Consider the following 17,142-nt stretch of genomic DNA (forward strand, 5'->3'; position numbering starts at 1 on the left):
TTCTTAGTTCACATGTTTTTTTTTTTTGGATTCTGTATACTGTTCACAGGACCTACAAGTACTTTGTTTAGCAAATTTTTCTTTAATATTGATCTTACGGCACTATTTACATATTTAAAAATTATTTTACTACAATATTTTTAATTTTCAGTTTTCAACAATAAGCATTATCCAAAGACACCATTTATTCGTGGTTTTTAACAATTTTGTTTGTGAATTATGGATTTTGGGAGTGCCCACTTGAGTCGCCAATAGGCAATAGCCATGGTGAATCGTCCCACACAACTCACGTGCCACCAAGGCTCCACACGCACCAGTTTGCACTGCTAGCCTAAATCATGTTTCTCCATGCGGTGACATCTCCTCTACTTATGCCATGAGTCATTTGTATCTTGTCAATGACTGTCTGCTAAACTAAGATGGATGAAATTTTATTAGACACGAATTTTAAAGAGTGTCTCTCTGTGTCCTTGCTTCCATTGAGATGTATAATCATGGGATGTCCTATTGAGTGAAACCAGATCAGTAATGATGTAGTTTTGAATTTATTTGGAGATCAACTTAAAACGAAATGATTTTTTTTTTTCTTTATGCCACAAGGATCTACCATGAAAGTTATTTTGGAATGAGTTTTTGATTTTTGGTAATGGGCCGTGTAGCGGATGGTTTTGTGTTTTAAATTTGGGCTAAAGCGTTTTATGAGGTTGATTTGGCAAAAACAATACACATCAGTACTCTACCTCGTCACTTAACAGCTAAAACAAATTGAGAGTGTAAATAGAACTAAATTTCAAGATATAAAATCTATTTTATCAAACATGAGGTGCAAAATCTAAACAACTTCAAACTTACACCTCAGATATGTACTCTGCAATTTATCCTAATAAATTCTTTATGCTAGCCACTGTAATTTTCCCTTTCCACGATAATTTGGTTTCAACTTAAAAACAAATTATAATAGCTGACTCTTCCCCCTAACCGAAGGATATTGTTATCAGCTACCATATAAAGTAAGTAAACCGTCCCTATCATCTAAGCTCAAACTCCTTTTAATTTGTCCTTTAGCAATACCGGGATACATAATGGCTAGTTCATCGCGACTATGATCAAGTCCAAGAAGGTGCCCTATCTCATGCATTGAAATGCCCACCAGGTCAACTTGATTTGAACGTATGCGATAAGAACTGTCAGACCAAATTTCATCTGCATCGAAATGCAGCCTGCCATTTGTGGGAGGAAACGCATGAGCTAAAGCGCCACCAGGCCCATCGAAAGCCTTACCGTCCCCATGATCACCTCTGTGGAATCCTAAAATAAGGTCAGCATGTCCAACATAATCTGTGAATTCAAAACTGAAATCCGAGAAATATGCCCACTCTCCGAAAGCATATTTGACAGCTTTTTTTACTTCGGTCAAATTCACATTAGGTATAGCACTGGATATAATCGCGTATTGGAGGTGATGCTTATAATGTGGCCATTTTGGTTCACCAGGAATAAATGTAAACTGTGGATGAGTTAGACTACCATTGACAATATCAGCAACTCCACAACGCGGCATTGACATCTGTTTGATGGTGTCGGTTTCAAGCTTTCCAGTAGCCTTCAAATGGAAAAATGTCTGGTATGTTTTGATGGCGACCTCCAAGGCTTCATCAAACTCATCTTGTTCAAAGTTGTTTGAATCTTCGTAGTTTAAGTATCCATACTTGTTGAGATAGTGCTTGACTTCACGTAAGCCTTGCACCCTCTGACCCTTTTGGGATTCCTCTACATCTTTCAAGGACTTGGGAAATTCTGGGATCCGTTTGGCATTTGTAAAACTACCTGATTGAATTGCAAGAAGTTGAATTAAGAGAAGAAAGGAAGCTTTCGAAAGATACAGTAGATTCTTAGCCATTTTAAGTTGTGTAGGTCTCTATTTGTTATGGGAAAACTAGAATGTAGTTGGTATGTTTATATAATACTCCCTCCGTAGATGACTATGAGCAGGAACCCGCCCGATCTTGAAATCCTTTTGAATCTTTTTTATTTTCGATTATAAATATAAAAAAGAAAAATCTTTTATATGTTCCATATTTTATTTCTAATTCAAATTTGAATTAAACATTCAAGGAAAATTTATTGGCATTAATGACCCAAATTATTTTGAGTAAGCCTATCAGATTTTAGTGCATTAAACTTGAATTACAAAACATGCAATTAACCCACCAATCAAAGCCAATTTGATTTCTCTACACACATGACTGAATTCAAATGGATTGATTTAACAAAGTTATCAAACTTTAATGAACTTACGACTATAATGAGTGATTGAAAAATAGTTTTTCACCACCGCACATCCTTGGTGTGATGGTTACTTCACAAGTATAAGTGCTTATAGGGTGTAGAGGGTAAGTGCCGGGGTTCAAGTCTCCAGGAGGGAGTTTCACACACATATACACTTAGATTAGGTTAGAACAAAATTTCTATCTTGTATAAAAAAAAAAATACTTTTTCACTATAACAAGTGAACTTACCACTATTCGTATGAGTGAAAGAATATTTTTCACTCATACAAATTTCATGTTTTAGAACTTAAAGACTAAGAACATGTTTGGTAAATTGTAATAGGCACTATACTGTAATAGTATTCCTATATATGGTTTAGCTACTCTTTAGTTTGATAATGTTTATTACAATGAATAATCATTTCTTATGAATAATTATTCTTCAAAATAAGGAATAAATATGCCTCTATAAAAGGACTGTAATATCTATTCTTTTGTAGATGCAATAATTTCTAAAATCAATATATTTCCAAATTAACAAACTTTCCATATATACGTAATAATTATAAAAATAAAAAATAACTCATCTCTTTCTCAAATTTAAAAAATATAATTTTTAAGAAAATATAATTGTATGAGTAAGATATTTCCTAAATAAATCTTTAAGTTGAATTCTAATGTTACAATGCACAACCAAACTTATGAATAAGTTTAGTTATTCCATTACAACGCATTTTATTCCATGTAATAAAGATTACAATTCCTATTGTAATCCTCATTTAGAGTTTGTTTGGTACACTGAATTTAGATTACATTAAGAATAGTAATTTTTATTACTGGGAATAAAAGAAATTGTAATAGAATAACTATTACTATTCATAAGTTTTGTTGTTACATATGAAAAGCTTGTAAAAAATTATGTATAAGGAAACTTTATATTTTTGGAAATATATTAATTTTAAAACCTATTATATGCACTAAGGAATAACTATTGCATCCACTTTAAAGAGGAATAGCTATTCTTCAATTTAAAGAATATTTATTCCAATGTAATAACTAATTCATGTAATAAATATTCAACCAAATGACCGAATTGATATTATACATGAATAATTATTCCATTACATGAACTATTACAGCATACCAAACGTACCCTCAGTGTATCAAACGTGCCCTAAATAGTTGTGCTTAGAGTATTAGCTAATCAATCACCTAAGCATAATCATTTAGTCATAAATTGCTTTATAGTGGTTTTTTTCTTTTGAAAATTATTTAATACTTTGAGAGTACCATAAATACGTACTATTTTACATGAATTGTGGGTTATATCATGAATAAGGCAAATTACAAGTTACCCACCTATAGTTTGACCAAAATTTAAGTTACCTACCTGTGACTTGAAATTTGACATTTTACCCACCTGAAGTTAACTCAGTTAAAATTATGTATAACTCACCTCTATTAAAAACTAGACTAGATATGTAATTTCCTCTACCTCTATGTCTCTCTCCTCCAAAAACACAAAAAATATAAAAATACAAAATCAAATAAGATCAAAACTAAGGGGCTGTTTGGTTTTTTTTTTTCATCACTCATCACTCCACACTCAATTTTCGTCACTCACCACTCATCACTTAAAATACCCCAATTTCTTATACCCCACCCGTTTGGCACATATTTTCAACTTCTAATCACTCAAATTTTTTTACTTTATGTGGGACCCATACCTAAGCAACTATTAGCCTACCCACCTCACCCTCATTCCCCCACCACCACAGTCACAGTGCCAAAGTGCAACCAAAGAAGTACAAATAACAAAAACTCTCAACAATTTAACACTACCTAAAGCAACTCATCACCCCAAATTCAAAACTTCATTCATACTTATTTATGATTCACCACCAAAAAAAAAAAAAAAAAAAAAAAAACTGTCTAGAAATAGCAAGATCCATCTCTGATCTCTCAAACAATCACACTCACACTCACACTTTTCAAGCTCCTTGCAACTCAGTGTGTGGTAATCGCTGGAAGTCCCACTCGAAGCCCGTCGACGAGTCTAGTCATCCATCTCCGTCATTGCAAGACTCTCCGGATGCTCCTTAACCGCATGGACCGGCGATTCTCTCACCGAAACGACTCGCCGTTGGAGATGGACTCCAATCCCAAGTGAAGAACAGAAACCCAGTGAAAATGAATGGAAAAAAAATGCAACCAAACCCAGTGAAAAAAAAAAAAAAAAAAAAGAGCCCAAGCCCAGAAACCCAGTGAAAAGGAATGGAGGAAAAAAAGAAAAGAACAAATTGCAACCAAACCCAGAAACCAAATGTGAAAAGGAAAGAAAAGAAGGAGAGAGAGAGAGCCCAAGCCCAGAAACCCAGTGAAAAAAAAACCTTTGCAACCAAACCCAGAAACCAAAATGAAAAGGAAAGGAAAGAAAAGAAGAAGAAGAAGAAGAGAATAGAGAAAGGTGTGTCCTAGACCTAGCGTGAAAGACAGAAAAAGAAGATAACGTGTGTTGGAGAGAGCAAAAGGTCTGACCGTGGATCCCCCAATGTGTGTGTTACAAAAATGTCATCATAACTTTATTTCCATAACTTGAAAATACCTAAAATGTGTTTTTAGCTTCCATAACTCATTACTCAAAAATCAGAGAATTGAGTGGTGGAAACAAAAACTGGAAACAATTCCAAACACACTTCTCAACCATGGGACCCACATATTTTGAGTTATGGGTGATGGAAATTGAAAATCCAAAGAGCCCCTAATCCTGCGGAACAATTGCATCATGGATTTTAAACCACAAGTTGCCAACTTAAATTTTGGTCAAATCTCAAGTTAGTAAAGTGTCAAATTTCAAACCATAGGTAGGCAACTTAAGTTTGGTCAAACAATAGGTGGATAAGTTGTAATTTGCCCCCATGAATAAAATTAATAGGATCCATTATTATATAAGAGTATGTAGTACACATTTACGGTACGCTGAAAGTATTCTATAATTACCATTGTTTCCCTAGTTTGGACTTACTACATTAACATCACTAAATTTAAATTTAAATTTGTTTTAAAATTTATTCATTTCAATATAGATAGCAGAGTCTCTGTTTGCAAACCATTGACAGCTCTTTCAAAAAAAAAAATTTATTTGGGTACAAATTCAATCACTCATTAAAAACTTGAATAATGTTAGAGATACAAACTATTTTACAAAAAATTTTACAAACTGTTGATGTGATGAGTGATCGTTGGTAAATGAAAATGTGATATTAATGATGAGCTTAGATGAAAACTAATAAAAGGTTAACCATATCAGTAGTTTGTAAAAATATTGTAAAATAGTTTGTGGCAGTAGCAAAAAACTTTCCTACTAGAAATGACAGCTTAAATATGAATTTAAGAGTTTAATGGAAACTCATTAAAAGATTTCCTAATAGAAATATTGACTTAAATTTCAATTTGAGAGTTTAATTCCAACTCATTAAAAACTTTCCTAATAGAAATGTCAACTTAAATTTGAATTTAAGTGTTTAATTCTAACCCATTTAAAACTTTCCTAATAGAATTGTCAACTTACATTTAAATTTAAGAGTTTAATTCCAGTGGAAAGATCCTATCTTTAGTGACCTATTTAAAGCATTTGCATTTGCATTTACCAAATTGATTTTTAGGATTTAGATTTAAAATCCAAACATTGACTAGCCCTGTTCGATTTGGAAACACAAAATAAAAACTACTGTGGGGAGTAAAAGGACCTAAGTGGGCATATGTGCCTTTGGGCTATAGCAAGGAGGGCCGACCTGCTCTTGAGCTAAGAATTTATTAGTACTGCGAATCGGCCCACACGCCGAGGGTCCGAGAACACATCCGAGGGTAAGTTTCTCCTCGGATAGACCCAAGAGAACTCGGAGCTTCACTACGAAGGTCAAGGCAGTATTCCGGAAAGACTGTTGGTTGAAAGGGGGAAACCCTGAACCTTCTAGATACACCGGTGTTAGAAAAATACCAAGAGCAAAGGTTGCCACCTCCACATTAAAGACTCTGCACCTACCTCCCTAGCCGCATTAATGGGGAAGTGACCCCTAAACAGTAGAACTGAAACTTCTAGCCACTATTCAAAGGCACTAAGAAAAGAAATATCTAGGGGGGAGGGTGTTTGAGCAACACGTGGATAAAGCATCAGAAAAAGAAGTATTTAAGGGGGGATTTAGAACAAAGAAGGGGGCAGATTTTTGTAATCTTTTAAAAAAAATAATAATAATAGAGAGGTGGTTCTCGGCTTACGTCCGAGGAGGTCTATTTGCAATTATCGTTTGTTATTTACAAGTGTTTGTAACTCTTAGCTTGTTATCAAGTTCTCAGTACCTCTAACCTAGATTTCAAGCCCACACTCTACAAATTTCATTGTTTAAGGCTCATTGGGCTTGAGCCCGTAGTTGTCTTTGGGTCCAGGTGCAATTGTGCACTTACAATTGGCGGCGTCTGTGGGAAATCTAGACTGGAAGGAGCTGGGATACTATGGCAGGCCTAGGTTCTCACCATGCAGAATCATAGGGATCACAACCGGAGGATCTTTTCGAGCGTCTTGAGCGTCGAAGGGATCGTGAGGGAAGTGTCCATACAGAATACCCCGGGGCTAGCCATACTCATGGCGCGGGTAGCACCACCCACGAGGATGGTGCTAAAGCCATGCAAAAGGAGATCAATCGTTTGAAGAGAAAGCTTCGCCGCGCCAGATGTAGGTCTTCACCGTCCTCATCTAATCCTTCCTCAGAGGAGGTCCGGGGAGGTAGTTACAGCCCAAGGTCATGCTCACCCTCCAGTGCAATGTCCTCTTGTGAGGAGGACAACCAGCCAGCTCGCAGACGCAAGAAACTTCCCTCTAGGGGCTTGGGGAACGATGCTATGAGCCGGGCGTTACACCAACTCTCCAAATCTCCATTTTCACGGAGGATTGAGAAAGGGAGGCTTCCTAGGAGGTTTACCCAGCCCACCTTTACCATCTACAATGGCCGGACCGATCCGGTGGAGAACGTGAGTCACTTTAACCACAGGATGGCGGTGCACTCTCATAACGAGACCCTGATGTGTAAAGTTTTCCCCTCTAGCTTGGGACATGTTGCTATGAGGTGGTTCAACAGCCTTAAATCGGGGTCTGTAGGTTCATTCGGGGAGCTAACTAGAGCACTCGCTTCGCAGTTTATCACGTGTAGCAGGGTGCCTCGCCCATTGGACTCGCTGTTATCCATGACCATGAGGGAAGGGGAGACGTTGAAAGCTTATTCCGACCGATATTGGGAGATGTTTAACGAGATAGATGGTGATTTTGATGAGGTGACACTCAATACCTTTAAGGTAGGTCTTCCTACTGATCACGATTTGAGGAAGTCCTTGACCAAAAAGCCCGTCCGTAGCGTGCGTCGCCTCATGGATCGTATTGATGAGTACAAAAGAGTAGAAGAAGACCAACAGCAAGGAAAGGGTAAGGAGAAGGTTATCCCGCAAGAGAGAAGGGATTTCAGGTCGGAAAAATACCACAACAACAAGCCGAGGAGAGATTACATTGGGCAGTCCGGCTCGGCAGCAACTCAGGCCGTGAACACTGTGTTCCGAGAACCAGTACACCAATTACTGGAGAAAGTTCGTAAGGAGCCCTTCTTCAGGTGGCCTAGTAAGATGGCAGGAGACCCTGCGAAGAGGAATCAGAACCTCTTTTTCGCACCATCGACGTGGGCCACACTATCGAGAATTGTCGACCCTTTGGAACCACTTGGAGCAACTTGTCGCTGAAGGAAAACTGAAGCAGCACTTGTGTCAACCTAGCGGGCAGGGCAATCAATCCGGCTCAAACAATCAGAGGAATAATTCATCTCGGCCGGCGTTAGGAACAATTAATGTTATTTTTGCTGCACCTAGCAGGACCGGCTCAGGTCCCACCAGGGTGATGGCAGTTTCACATCCTCAGGCCGAGGAGTCAGGCTGCAAGCCGAAGAGGTTGAAGCTGAATTTGCCCGTCTTGGGATTTTCCGAGGAGGATAAGTTAGGGACTATCCAACCTCATGATGATGCTCTTGTAGTTACTCTTAGGATAGGGAATTATGATGTAAAAAGGGTGATGATTGATCAGGGCAGCGGTACAGATATCATGTACCCTGATTTATTTAAGGGGCTAAGGCTGAAGCTGAAAGATCTTACTCCTTATGACTCGCCACTTGTAAGCTTTGAAGGAAGGGCCGTTGTCCCAAAGGAACAGATTCGTTTACCCGTTCAATCCGGCTCAGAAACGGTTGAGGTGGATTTCATTGTGGTCGACGCGTACTCCCCATATACAGCCATCCTCGCCAGGCCATGGCTGCGCGCTCTGGGAGCTGTCTCCTCTACCTTGCATGTTAAGGTTAAGTTCCCCTCTGAGGAATATGTTGAAGAGATCCTCGGCAGTCAATTGGTGGCCAGGCAATGCATATCGGCCGCAGTGCTTCATCAGACAGAAGCTGAATCATCGGCTTTGCTCATCAAGGACTCATAGCAATTAACAGCCCCTGATGCACTTGGAGTGGTGACAGGAGAGGAGGCTCATTGTGAGGAGTTAGAGAAGTTTTTGATAGCCGATGACCTAGAGAGGTTCTTCCAAGTCGGCATACGTTTGCCGCACCAGGAGAAGATGGAGTTGTTGGAATTTCTGAAAGACAATATTGATGTTTTTGAGTGGGATCCTTATGAGGCTCCAGGCGTAGATCCGAGCTTCATTTGTCATCGTTTAAATGTCAACCCTGCCATTGTTCTGAGATGGCAGCCACCTCGACGTTCTTCCAAAGAACATTCCGAGGCTGTGAAGGAAGAGGTGCTCAAACTCAAGAGGGCTGGGGCTATTAAAGAAGTTTTTTACCCCGAATGGTTGGTGCATACGGTTGTGGTCAAAAAGAAGAACGGAACGTGGAGGGTATGTGTGGACTTTACGGATTTGAACAAAACCTGCCCCAAGGATTCGTTTCCAATGCCGCGTATTGATCAGCTCGTAGACGCCACTGTCGGACATCCTCGTATGAGTTTTCTGGATGCCTTCTAGGGTTATCACCAGATTCCATTGGCAGCGGAGGATCAAGAGAAAACGGCTTTCATTACTCCAACAAGGAACTACCACTATAAGGTCATGCCGTTTGGTTTGAAAAATGCTGGGGCTACCTACCAAAGAATGATGACCAGAATGTTCGAACAGCAACTAGGGAAGACCATTGAGGTATATGTGGATGATATGGTGGTGAAGAGCAAAACAATACCTTCACACGTGAAAGATCTAGCCGACAGCTTCCAGGTGCTAAGAAGGTACAAGTTGCGCCTTAACGCCTCAAAATGCTCTTTTGGTGTGGGGTCTGGAAAGTTATTGGGATACATGATTACTCATAGAGGCATAGAGGTAAACCCAGCGCAGGTTAAGGCTATTCAGGATTTGCAGCCGCCTCGGAACCCAAAAGAAATCTAGAAATTGACCGGAATGATTGCCGCACTGAACAGATTTATATCTCGGTCAGCTGACCGGTGCCGCCCTTTCTTCCAGTTGTTGAACAAGTGGAAAGGGTTTCAATGGACCGAGGACTGCGTGTTAGCTTTCCAACAGCTTAAGCAATATCTTTCTCGGCCACCCATTTTGTCTCGCCCCGAGGCAGACGAGGTCTTGTTTGCTTATCTGGCAGTGGTCGTCCACACGGTCAGCCTGGTTCTCATAAGGGATGAAAGCGGGGTGCAAAGACCGGTCTACTACGTTAGTAAGTCTTTGAATGAGGCCGAGGTGTGCTACCTACTCTTGGAGAAAGCACTTCTGGCCATAGTTCATGCCACACGGAAGCTTCCTCATTATTTCCAGTCCCACACTGTGGTGGTTCTAACCCAATTGCCCCTCAAGGCGGTGCTACGTAGTGCCAACTACTCGGGCAGGGTGACAAAGTGGGGAACCATTCTGGGGGCCTTTGACGTTAAATACAAGCCTCGTACCTCGGTGAAGGGCCAGGTCCTCGCTGACTTGGTGGCAGAGTTTACCGAACCATTGCTAGAAGAAATTCTGAAAGAAGCACACATGGATGGAAAATCAGTTGGTGTTATCACGGCCGCAGCACTTCCGACTTGGAAAATGTATGAGGATGGGGCAGCTAATCAGAGAGGGTCTGGTGTCGGACTTGTCCTGATATCCCCTGAGGGAATTGTCTTCGAAAAATCTCTAAGGCTATCATTCTCGGCTACTAATAATGAAGCCGAGTACGAAGCAGTCTTGGTGGGCATAAACATGGTACATAGGATGGGTGGAAAGGTAGTCCATGCGTTCTCGGACTCTCAGTTAGTGGTCGGCCAGGTCACGGGGACCATGGAGGCTAGGGACCCAAGAATGCAGGAATATTTGGCCCAGGTCAAGCTTCGGCAATCCGAATTTGACTCCTTCGTCTTAGCTCATATTTCTAGGAGTGGAAATACCCATGCAGATTCATTGGCTACGTTAGCAACGTCTTCGGCTCAGGGTTTGCCCAGGATTGTCCTCGTGGAGGATTTACTGGAGCCAACTCTTACCGCTGTTAATGCGGCTCGCATCCATCTAATAAGGCCTGGACCTAGTTGGATGGACCCGGTCGTATCTTTTCTTAAGAACGACATCCTTCCTGAGGACAAGTCTGAAGCAGATAAGGTACGTTGAAAGGCGCCATGTTTTTGGTTGTCTGAGGACCAGAAACTATATAAATGATCCTTCTCAGGACCGTACTTGTTGTGTGTGCACCCTGAATCAACGGAAGCACTTCTGGAAGAACTGCATGAAGGGATTTGTGGGAGCCACACCGGGGGAAGATCTTTAGCCCACAGAGCTCTGACTCAGGGTTATTGGTGGCCCAATATGCAGAGGGAGGCTCAAGATTATACTCGAAAATGTGATCAATGTCAGAGGTTCGCCCCAAATATTCATCAACCTGGAGGGGTTCTCAACCCTCTCTCCAGTCCTTGGCCTTTTGCACAGTGGGAATTGGATATAGTGGGGCCATTTCCGAGAGCTACAGGAAACAAAAGATGGTTGCTCGTGGGGACGGACTACTTCACTAAATGGGTCGAGCCTGAGCCCTTAGCAAATATCAGAGACGTTGATTCCAAGAAGTTTGTTTGGAAAAATATCGTCACTAGGTTCGGAATACCACATACGCTTATATCAGACAATGGCGTTCAATTTGACAGCAAGGCTTTTAGGAAGTATTGCGGTGATATGGGCATCATAAATAGATACTCCACCCCAGCTTATCCTCAGGGAAATGGGCAAGCCGAGGCCGTTAACAAGGTCATAGTTAGTGGGCTCAAGAAAAGGTTGGACGATGCAAAAAGCAGGTGGGTGGAAGAACTCCCACATGTTCTGTGGACATATCGGACTACACCGCGCAGGTCCACGGGAGAGACGCCATTCTCTATGACTTATGGAGCCGAGGCGGTAATACCTCTGGAATCCGGTTTTCCCACCCTGAAGACGAGTTCTTTTAGCCCGGAGAATAACGATGGCCTCCTGGAGAAAGGTCTTGATCTACTTGAGGAACGACGCGAAGCAGCTATGATCCAAATGGCTTATTATCAACAGAAGCTTAAGCGGGGATATGATGCCCACGTGAAGCTAAGGCCACGTGAAGCTAAGGCCACTTGCACCTGGGGATCTTGTACTAAGAAAAGTTGTGGGAACTGCTAAGAACCCGGCTTAGGGTAAGCTAGGACCAAACTGGGAAGGTCCCTATCGCATTGTTTCAGTAACTGGCATAGGGTCGTATCGTCTAGCTGATCTAGATGAAAGAATTGTACAACGCCCCTGGAATGTAAATAACCTTCGAATGTATTATTATTAATAAAGTGTGCTTTTCTTAGTTAGCAGTTCAAAGTTATAAATATCTCAGGGGTTTACGGTTACTATTCTTAAGTGTCAAACAGAAACTTGGTTAAGTATGGTCCTCGGACCACAAACCTTGTGGAAATTGATGTCTTGTCATTTGTTAAACAGAATCTTAGTTATGTCGGGTCCTCGGACCTTCTACTTTGGGGAAATTAACATTTGAAGTTACTATTCTTAAGAGTCAAACAGAAACTTGGTTAAGTATGGTCCTCGGACCACAAACCTTGTGGAAATTGATGTCTTGTCATTTGTTAAACAGAACCTTAGTTATGTCGGGTCATCGGACCTTCTACTTTGGGGAAATTAACATTTGAAATTACTATTCTTAAGAGTCAAACAGAAACTTGGTTAAGTATGGTCCTCGGACCACAAACCTTGTGAAAATTGATGTCTTGTCATTTGTTAAACAGAACCTTAGTTATGTCGGGTCCTCGGACCTTCTACTTTGGGAAAATTAACATTTGAAGTTACTAATCTTAAGAGTCAAACAGAAACTTGGTTAAGTATGGTCCTCGGACCACAAACCTTGTGAAAATTGATGTCTTGTCATTTGTTAAACAGAACCTTAGTTATGTCGGGTCCTTGGACCTTCTACTTTGGGGAAATTAACATTTGAAGTTACTATTCTTAAGAGTCAAACAGAAACTTGGTTAAGTATGGTCCTCGGACCACAAACATTTGAAGTTACTATTCTTAATATCTTGTCACTGTTCTTATTCTTATCACACGTTTTGTGGAAATCAGTATCTTAACATTCATTAATTTAGATCTTAAGTTTTATATCTTTAAGTGTTAAGTAAATTTTTGTAAGGAATGGTCCTCGGACCTTACATCCTACTAAAAGCAATACCTCAGATTACAAAGGTTTAACCATCATATGAGTTTTCTAACTAAGGCATTGTTTAATATTCAAACTAAGTTATACAGCTGTTTTGAAGTTATAGTTGTTTGATTGGTGGAGTTAGACTTATTTATCCTATTCTCCCTTTAACTATTTATTAGTGGGAACTTTCATGACAAGCACAAAAAGAATAAAGTAAAACAAATACAACATGAATGAAAGTTGAATAAAACTGTTCTTCATTAATTATATACATCAAAAAGAAAAAAGGGGGAGTACAGAAAGTTCCTATACTAGGCCCTAAGCTATGGGAGGGGGGTCTTGGAGGGAGCTGCTGCCAGCCTCAGTGCTCTTCAGTTCCAGCTCAAAGGTAGACAAGACTTGCTTCCCTTTGTCTGTTGAAGGAATGAGGGGCTCCACGTTTTGAATCTGCTCCTTCTCGGCACCATCACACTCGTCCTTCTCTTTATGGGAACCTTCAGGTTCTCGTAGGATCGTGAACAAGTTCTTGCACCATAGGAGGAAGGGCGGAGAGGCGCCAACGTGAGGGTCTTCAATTTCCCCGTATGTCTAGGGGAAGCCAATGTTCTCGGGCTTCCTCAGCTCTGAAGCTTGAGGAACCCCCGCCGCATTCATGGCCTCTCCCCAAACCTAATCGACAAGATTTCGGCACAAGGCCGCAAAAGCCTCCGTCAACAGCTTCTTGCGTTCTAGTCACCCCCTCCCCGATAGCTGGCCTTCTTCGCGGCCTCCAGTGCTTGCTTGTGGGTGCGAGCCTCCTCCTTCATTCGCGTAAGCTCCTTCTCCAAGTCGGAGCGTGCCCGTTGGGCTAGAGAGAGCTCGTTGTCCTTTTGGCGAAGAAGCTTACGCTGCCCCTCCACTCGGGTCTCCATCGTCTTTGCCGTCTCGGCACCGTCCTCTCTCTCTTTTCAGTCGGCCACTCGCGATGTGATCTTCCCGTTTTCTGCTAAGGCCTGGCCTAGAGACCTTTCTGTCTCCTGCCTTAGCTCTTGCTCCATTCCAGCTCGCTTCCGATAGTCCTCCACAAACTTCTCGGCCGCAAAAACTTCTTGGATGGACTGCGAAAATGTTAGGAGGTTAAAATTGGTAAAGTGTCTGCAAATGAATCTAGAGTATAAGTGTAAAGTGGAACTTACCAGAGCTAAACCCCTTTTTAATGAAAGGAATAACTGAGGCTGGCCCATCTTTTCCAAGGTTTCCATGTCCTTGGGCAGCAGAAGAGGACACTCCAACACCTCGGCCAAGTGGTGGGCGTGGCCTTGCTGGACTGCCCTAATACTGGAGTGGCAGGGAATTGGTGCGCCGTCCAGTCTTAAGTCAGGAGACCAGGTAACCGGTGCTCGGCGCACTTCGGCCATGTCTCTGACCTCCCCACTCTCGACCGAGCGAGCCCGACCTTTGCCCTTGTCCAGCTTCTGCTGCTGGGCTGGTTGTGGTTGTTGTCGTGGCTTTTTCTGCTTCTCACCACCAGCCCCCTCGGCATCCACCTTCCTTTTCTTCTTAGGGTCGTCGGTGGGAGGCTTGGGCTCGGTTAGAGGAGGGGGTGGTGGCAAGGCTGGGGGAACTTGGGACCCCCTCGTTCCCTTTTTAGCCACTCTCGCGCCTCTCACGGTCATAAGGTCCTTGAGCTCGTCCATGTCTTCCTCAATGGAGCTGTCTTCTGGATGTGCTAACACCAGGCCCCCGATCCCAGAGGTCTCGGCTGGCTCCTCTTCCTCGTCGGAAAGAACAACGAACGGGTTTCCACGAGGTCGTGGGGCGTCCTCGAGTTGGAACCTATCTATCTCCTCGTCCAACGTGTTCGACGAAGACACCTGCTCCTCTGGGATAACTGTTGCCTGAGAGTGCGTGGCGAGGGGGATTGCCGCAATAGGACGACTGTACAGAATGGTGTTGGGGTCGTCAGGAAGGTCATGGCCGGCCAGGAAGTGTGGTCTGGCTACGTGAATCCTCCTACGCCTCCGGTTGCCGGCAATAATGGCGTTTTCGATCTCCTGGAAGTCCGAGGAGATAGGTCGTACCCTAAAAACAAATGAGCCGCCCTAAGTTGCAAGTCTGCACTTACGAACACTTCTGAGCGAAGCACTCTGTTCAAATTTGCAACGTTGCAGTGGCTCAAGCGTGGGCGCACAAGTTGTTTATCTGCAAAGAAAAATGCCAAGGACAGACGAACATAATCAGACCTTTAAGACAAACAGTTTATAAATGCATATGAAATTCTAAGATACTTATATAGAGTTATGGGGTGGGAAGTTAGGTCCTAAGGTGTCGCACCTGGATCTCCCCACTCAACTGGGCAGTGGAGTCCGTCGTGCCAGTTGCCTGAGACGATGAGGTAGTCATCCTTCATGCCTTTATTGGACTTGGGCAAACAAGAGATTAACCTAACTACGCTAGAGCGGGATTTGATGTAATAACCTACTCTAGTGAGTTTATGGCATTCGTACATAAAAGCGACATCATGCCAGGTGAGGTTCAGACCCATCTGCTCGTTTAGAGCGTCGACGCTTCCTAAAACTCTAAAAACGTTGGGAGCGCACTGATCGGGGCACAACCGGTGGTTGTGAAGGTACTCCCTGGTTACGTTTTTCATTGGGAGGGTCATCCCACCTTCTACGAAGGCGACCATCGAGATGATGACCTCTCCGGTTTTCCTAGAACCGGCCACGGCTTCCGCCGGGCAGTATTTTAAACCTGCGTCGCTAGGAATGTGATACTTAGCTCTAAAACCTTCCATCCCAGCGGCGGTATCAACTAGACACTTAAATTTTCCCATTAAAAAGGAACGAAAGACTAAGTTCTAAGAGGGAGAACAGTTAAAAAAGGAGCCGAGGATAGGATCCAAGGAGAACGGGTTAAGGAGAAAGAATAAGCACTTACAGAGTTGAAGTTGTGCGAATTTCCATGGATTTTTTGCAGACAAAAGGTGATTACTGATGTTTTGATGGGATTAGCCTTTGAAGAAATAAATGAAGGCGCAGGTTCCCAAAGCGTCACGATGTGCGGGAAGCGGTCTCGAAATTACAATTGTCCCGCCCAAATTTTCACGGAGTAACGAGGGCCGTTGGATGCTCATCTCACCATTGAACGTGGGGGACAAGATGTAACTTACGGTAATAAGTGCGCGCGTTTTTGAAAATAAAACCGCCAAATGGCATCCTCTGGAACACGAAACGGTCTTCACACGCACGGTTATTTACAAAACGTTGTGGGGTGAGTTCTCGTTGGATCAAAACCCTATTTTTCTCCTCGGATGTTGAAAAATAGAGTTTTGAGGGGCTATTGTGGGGAGTAAAAGGACCCAAGTGGGCATATGGGCCTTTGGGCTGTAGCAAGGAGGGCCGACCTGCTCTTGAGCTAAGAATTTATTAGTACTGCGAATCGGCCCATACGCCGAGGGTCCGAGAACACATCCGAAGGTAAGTTTCTCCTCGGATAGACCCAGGAGAACTCGGAGCTTCACTATGAAGGTCAAGGCAGTATTCTGGAAAGACTGTTGGTTGAAAGGGGGAAACCCTGAACCTTCTAGATACACCGGTGTTAGAAAAATACCAAGAGCAAAGGCTGCCACCTCCACATTAAAGACTCTGCACCTACCTCCCTGGCCGCATTAATGGAGAAGTGACCCCTAAACAGTAGAACTAAAACTTCTGGTCACTATTCAAAGGCACTAAGAAAAGAAATATCTAGGGGGAGGAGGTTTGAGCAACACGTGGATAAAGCATCAGAAAAAGAAGTATTTAAGGGGGGATTTAGAACAAAGAAGGGGGGCAGATTTTTGTAATCTTTAAAAAGAAAAGAGAAATAATAGAGAGGTGGTTCTCGGCTTACGTCCGAGGAGGTCTATTTGCAATTATCGTTTGTTCTTTACAAGTGTTTGTAACTCTTAGCTTGTTATCAAGTTCTCAGTACCTCTAACCTAGATTTCAAGCCCACACTCTACAAATTTCATTGTTTAAGACTCATTGGGCCTGAGCCCGTAGTTGTCTTTGGGTCCAGGTGCAATTGTGCACTTACAACTACCATATTTGGTCATTTCACTTGTCAACATTTAAAAACTACCATTATTAAGCAAGTAGTACAAATAGATATGCAAAAAGAATATGAATTACACA

General features: G+C 42.3%; 1 protein-coding gene across 1 annotated transcript; it reads right to left on the reverse strand.

Annotated features, from left to right (window-relative positions):
• Positions 1-994: 994 nt before the first annotated feature.
• Positions 995-13,899, reverse strand: LOC142631040 (metalloendoproteinase 2-MMP-like). The gene is made up of 2 exons (XM_075805108.1): positions 13,725-13,899; positions 995-1,827 (listed from the first exon to the last, which is right to left on the reverse strand). The coding sequence occupies exons 1-2, from the start codon at positions 13,897-13,899 to the stop codon at positions 995-997; spliced, it is 1,008 nt and encodes a 335-aa protein (XP_075661223.1).
• Between the last annotated feature and the right edge of the window lie 3,243 nt (positions 13,900-17,142).

Source organism: Castanea sativa, chromosome 1 (assembly GCF_040712315.1).
Source record: "Castanea sativa cultivar Marrone di Chiusa Pesio chromosome 1, ASM4071231v1".
Classification (NCBI taxonomy): domain Eukaryota; kingdom Viridiplantae; phylum Streptophyta; class Magnoliopsida; order Fagales; family Fagaceae; genus Castanea; species Castanea sativa.

Excerpts from the sequence above, each read along its gene's own strand:
- LOC142631040 (XM_075805108.1), bottom strand. The coding sequence starts at position 13,899 with ATGGAGACCCGAGTGGAGGGGCAGCGTAAGCTTCTTCGCCAAAAGGAC. Across the intron at positions 1,828-13,724 it reads GGCCAGCTATCGGGGAGGGG|GTAGTTTTACAAATGCCAAA; the intron begins GTGACTAGAACG and ends CAATTCAATCAG.